General features: G+C 61.2%; 1 protein-coding gene across 1 annotated transcript, besides 2 other annotated features; it reads right to left on the bottom strand.

The window, feature by feature from the left end:
- Positions 1-5242, bottom strand: Tc00.1047053506521.9 (dispersed gene family protein 1 (DGF-1), putative; the record flags this gene model as incomplete). Its single annotated transcript, XM_799418.1, has 1 exon — positions 1-5242. A coding segment is annotated over one exon (5242 nt), but the record flags the coding sequence as incomplete, so codon positions are not given.
- Positions 1-6131: a sequence feature (areas not merged during assembly with more than two copies in the genome that could not be assigned to a particular haplotype).
- Positions 320-373: a microsatellite.

The following is a 6131-nucleotide window of genomic DNA, read 5'->3' as shown; positions in this document are numbered from 1 at the left end:
TGATCGTGATGTTCGTGCGGGGTGGAAACACACCCTCCGGACTGAGCAGCGCGTCACTAAATGTGTTGCCGGTGACGACGATGTTCAGCGACCCCACAGCGGCGTACGCGTTGCCCAACAGCAACAGCACGGCGCCGTCCCTCCACGTGCATCCATCGAACGTGACGCTCGCCACGTCGCCCGTCATCGCCCCTATCAGCACCGTCAGGCTCATGCCGCCCCCGCTGAACGTCACGTTGCGGTAGCACAGCCACGACAGCCCGCCGCCCACTGCCTGCGCAACCTCGGGGTACACCATGTCGCTGATGCACCCACCAACCAGCGGTGGCGGTGGCGTGGGTGGTGGCGGTGGCGGCGGTGGCGGCGGTGGCGGACCAGCAGGCACAGGCGCCGAGACACACACATCGCCGTGCCCTCCAGCAGCGCACCGGCACTTGCAGCCAATGACCGCCGTCGTCAGCGGGGCAAAGCAGTCGCCGTCCTTCGTGCACTCACCGCACGCGGCAACCGTCGTCACGTTGGTGATGCCGTTCAGCTCCAGTTCAGCTGCCGTCGTCACCACCCGTCCCGCAATCGTCAGGCACCCAGCAACGAAACGGTAGCCGGTGTCAGCCTGCGATAGCAGCGAGACCGACAACCCCGTCGAGCCCATCTTGCAGCCCGTCAGCGTCACAACACTGCTGCCGTCGATAATCACAAAAGCGGACTCAGTGTCTTGAAACATCGCACCCACTCCCACGTCGTTGTCGCGCCAATCCAGCCAGCTTGACTCCCGGACATTCCACAATTCTTCATTACAGATGACGTAGCACACACAGCCGCTGTTCCCCACCAAGCGCAGCACGCTGTGATCCGACACGCTGAATCCGTAGAACTGACACAAGAGGCTTGTCCCGGAGGACATCGTATTGTTAAGCAGCGCAAAAACAGAGCGGTCACTGACACTCAGCCTGTGTATGTAAAACATGTGCGAGTATTTATCGAAGCTGCAGTACCGCGTGTACAGCGAGCTGCCACCCACGAGCGACAGCGTCCCGGTCGAGTACAAACCAAACCCGCGCTGCCTCGTTGCACGCGCCTTGACGTTGCTGACCAACAGCGAAGACGCAGCCAAAATAATTTTCCGCAACATCACGACGCTCAATGTGGTAATCCTAGCGTCCGGCAACTGGACCTCAGAGGCCTGCACCGCGTCAACCTCCGTGACGGCAATGTCGCAGTGCTGCGGGAGGGCAAGTGCAAAAGCAACAACGGAGGAACGCATCACCGTCCGGCTCACGCGGATCAGGACACCGGCTGACTCGACCACCTCAGCACCCCCAACAAACCGCAGCGAAGCACCCTCACGGAATGTGCACCCAGTGAGCGTGATGTTGATGGGGAGATGCAGCGGCATGCTGCTGAGAGAGAACGTCAGCACAGCACCCACGCCGCTGAATGTCACACCCACGTAGCAGTGGTGCGTCTTCCACATGTTCAGCGTGAGGTTCGTCAGCGTCTGGTCCACCACGCAGCTCGTGTCGCCGTCGACGGCTCTCTCCGGCACGGGCAGCACAACCGCATCGGGCACCTCGAGGGGAAGACACGACGCGCCATGCCATCCGTCCTTGCAGCTGCACGAGCACGAGCCGCGGTCCACCGACTCCGTCCCGGGCATGTAGCACGCAGCGTCGTCGTTGCACGTGCCGCACCCGAACACCACCACACCCTCCGGAAACACACCGTCGTACGACACCTCCTCACCGCCCTGCAGGTTGCATCCAACCACAAAGTGCGCGGGTGACGTCACAATCGTGCTCCGTGGAAGAATTTTCGCAAAGGCTTTACTCGAGTCCACCTGACGGTTGTTTGATAGCACCACGGTGGTGCCGTTGCCCAACAGCTTCACTTTGTACAAGGAATTAGGCATACCTATTATTGAAGCTGCACTTACGTTGTTGCCAGTCACACGCCACTGCGCACCACCCTCGAGTGTCACAGAGCCAGACAAATGCACCAGCGCGGGTTCAAAAAACAGTGTGATGCCAACAAATGTACAGTTCGCCACTCGCAGCAGCCCTGCGGTGCTCACGGAAGTATCCCCGTAAAAATAAATGCCACTAACTGCGCTCATCGTGGTGTTCTCAACGTCAAAGTAGCCGCCGTTCCTCACATCCACTGAGTGAAAGTAAAGGGCAGACCGCGAGCTGTAAGCATCCTTCTCTATTGCTCTCAGCGTATTTCCCCTCACAATGATCCCGCCACCATCAACAACAGCAGCATTGGTGAAATAAACTGCGTACCGATACCCCTCGATGCGGTTGTCAAGTAGCAGCAGCGTCGAGTTCACAGCAAAAGAAAATTCCAGAAAGGCAATGGCGTGGCTCCACTTCGACATAAGCGTACTGCCCGCCACCAGTACCTGGGAGCTCGTGCCAAAATCACCCTTAAACTCCAATGCACCAGAATCCAGCATCGAGGATGTCATGTTCACGTGCACACGCGCACCACTCCCCCTGATCAACAGGCCCATGAGGACGCACTGCAGCAGCGTGATGTTGAGTGTCTGCTGTGGTGCGTCAAAATTCCACAGGTCCAGCACGATCGCGGCGGTGAAGGTCACGTTGACAAAGCACAGACCACGCACACCGGGATCAGGATAGTCCACGGAGCCGATGCTGCCACCGTGCACGCAGCGGACCTCCGTGTCCTTCGCATCGGGGAGCGGAAGCGGCCCAAGACCGTCCGGAACAGCAGCTGGCAGACACGTGTCACCGTAGCCACCAGCAGCGCACACACACTCACAGCCGCTGATGCTGCTCGTCCTCGCAGCGAAGCACACGGCGTCCAAGGTACACGCACCACAGTCCAACACCGTCACGGGTGCTCCAATATTGAGGTCGTCTTGGTAATCCGTCACAGGTGAGCCTATTGCTTCGTTGCACACGCCGTAGATGGTCGCGCGCGAGTCGGATGGTGGTGGCCACTTGCTCGTCATATTAGCGATGTTCGACGAGTACAAGCCGTACGTGAAGTTGTTGTGAAGTATCGACCACACACTCCGATCGCGGAACGCCACGCCGTAGTAGTTGGCCACGTACACAACGTAGGCGGTGCGGAACTCGTTGTCGCGGTGCACCAACCAGCTGCCGCCAGCCACAGTCAGCGTTTTTGCCATGAGCATGGCAAAGCCGAGACGGAACTCGCTGGACACAATCTGCAGCACGCTGCCGCCATCCACCGCAACGTCCCCAAAATCACACGCCCCTTTGTAGTATTCGATGCTCGACACACTCCACGAGCTGTTCTGTATGGAGAACACGGAGCCGCCACCAACACGCAAATCCGACGCAAGAGCGTACATTACTTGCATCCGCGACATAACGACGCAGTTGTCCATGTAGAAGACGCTGGACAGGTTTGCGCCGAGGCCGCGCTCCACAAGGATCGCAGCGCACGAACCCCCGCCACACACCAGCATCGACCGCGTCATGACAAACCGCGTCGACAGAAGCCGGACGCCGTCCAGGACAAGCGCGGGGCCGTACCGAAATCCCGCATGGCCACGGGTCGTCGGCACGTACTGCGACCCGCCAACCGTCGCGCGCAGCGTCGAGTTCGCCAGTAGCACACTCGAGTGCAGCGGCATCGCGCCATGCAGCACGATCGTGCCCTCCAGCGACGTCAAATTCGTCATGTTGACGAGGGCGTGTGGCATCAGGCGCGCCGTGCTCTCGCTGAGGCCGCCAATCCGCAGCTGCGCGCCGCCCGCAAGCACGCAGTGGCGCAGCGTCACGTTCAGCGCGTCAGCGAACACGTCCAACAAGCGCAGGTCCACCGTCACAGTGATCGGCCCGCTGAACACCACCGAGTCGAAGCACGCCGTCGCACGCCAGCCGCCAACCGTCACCGACTCCGTCAGCGTCACGCCACTCACGCAGCCCTGTGCACCGCCACCACCGCCACCGGACCTCGCAGGCGGCACGTCAAACGGCAGGCACGCGTCGCCCACGCCGCCGGCACGGCAGCTGCACACGCACTCGGAGAACGACGCCGTCAGCGCATCGAAGCACGCCAGCGCGGCCGCACAGCCGTCGCACGGCACCACGCTCACGGAGGGCAGGCCGGCCAAGCGGTATTCGCCGCCGCTCTGCAGCACCCGGCCGCCGGCACGGTTGCACTGCACCGACACGACGCCGCTCGTGATCGTCAGCCCAGAGACAAGCGTCGCGCCAGTGGCAGCGCAGCGCGCAATCGACACGGTGCCGCCGCTCAGCGTCACACCCGACAGCGACGCCACCGACGACGCCTCGCCCACCGCCCACACGTCGTGCATGTCCAGCCACCCGCCGGTACCGATCGTCCCACCGTCGCAGCGCACCAGCGACGACGCGACAGACCCCTCGACGCGCACGAAGCGCAGCACCGAATCAAACACCGCGAGGCGCTCGCCAAGCACAATGCCGCCGCCGCTCACGACCGACACGTTCGTCACGGAGAGCACCGAGTGGTTACGCAGACTGAGGCGCAAAGAGGAAGACACATGCACCGCGGACGCGGTCGGACCGCCCGACGCCTCCAGCAACACGCCGTCAAACACCACCGCGCTCGACAGCAGGTCCATGCCGCCGCCAACGTACACCGCCGACCCGCCCGCGTGCAACGACCTCAGCACAGTGCTGCTCACACGCAGCTGCGACTGCAACAGCGACGTCGCGTACAGCACAAGCGGCGACGCCACCGCGTCCGTCAGCCCGCTCAGCTGCGAGTAGCGCATCGGCCCCGGCGTCACAATCGTCGAGTCACGGACCGTCACGTTCGTGTGTGCCGGCAGGTTGTGCGCAAACACAAGCGAGCAGTAGCCGCCGGACAGCCCGCTCACGCTCACCTCCAGGCTCCGGTCACTCGCCGGCTCGCCGCTGTAGCCCCGCACGTAGAGCTGCGCACCGCCGTCGCACAAGCAGTTCCTCAGTTCGATGCGCAGTGTGCCGGGAAGCATCGCCGCAACGTCAAACACTACAGCCACGCCGTTCGTGATGTACACGTCGTCCATCAGCACCGTTTCCACGGCGTGGCCAACCGTGACGGCTCTGTCCACCATACCGCCCCGCAGTCGCAACACCACCGCATGCACCGCGGGCATCCACGCCGTCGCCGCCGCAACCAGCACCAACGCCACAAGCAACGCCACACGCACAGCCGCAATGGCCCTGCACCGCACACGGTGACGGCTGCGCGGACACGCACCCACCGCAGACTGCATCCACAAACCCAAACACGTACCAGCAGGGCTCTCGAGTTGCGTCGCACTCGCCCCGTCGACCGTAGCACCTTTCTAATAAATCCCTTCCTACAGATGGCAAACCCAGATACACGATTCCGATAGGTCGTTATCCCACCACTGCTGCTAATCCTACAGCAATTAATCCCTAACACCTTGAAACGATTGTTGTGCTGGTCAAACAAAAGTATCTCTATCTGCTTGCTCAAAAAAGGAAAAGGAAGCAACAAAAGTAACCAAACACAGTGGCACGCTGAGGCATCCGGCCATACACAGTCCCCACCAATGCACAGCCACCGACACAAAAAAGCACAGACGCCACAACGCCGGTTACACCATCGCCCTCCCACCGCCAACGCAGTCCCACACAACCACCATGCAGAGTGGCAGGATCCAAGCAAAAAGACATACAACCACTGGCACCGCTCTTGCAACCAAAAGGCTCCACCACAGAGCAGTCCCAATGCCGTGAAAAACACACAGCAGCCGACACAGACATGTGGCAGCGTTACAACCGGCGGCCATCAAGCGCGCCAAAGGAAGAAATGGTGACACGGGAGAGGAGTGAAGGACTCACAGTTCGCCAGCAGTTAAGGCGTCCTTCCTCGCTCGCGTGTGTCAGCATTGCAAAACAAAGAGCGGCACCATACGCGCAAACGGCACACACAAGAAGGAAGGATGAAGAATTACGGTGACGGCACTCAGACACGGGGGACAAGGGTCCACACCGATTGTGCGGCCTGTTGACTCATAGACGACCGGTTTGTAATCAAGTCGCTGCCCTGCAATTCGTCAGTCTGCAGGAGGCTGGGGAATGGAGAGAAGGAGGGAGAGAGAGGGAGAAGGTGCGGTCCTCATCCATCTCGGTTAA

Source organism: Trypanosoma cruzi, genomic scaffold, assembly GCF_000209065.1.
Source record: "Trypanosoma cruzi strain CL Brener 1047053516973 genomic scaffold, whole genome shotgun sequence".
Lineage (NCBI taxonomy): Eukaryota > Euglenozoa > Kinetoplastea > Trypanosomatida > Trypanosomatidae > Trypanosoma > Trypanosoma cruzi.
The sequence above is the reverse complement of the archived record's forward strand: the minus strand, read 5'-3'. Positions and strand labels throughout refer to the sequence as shown.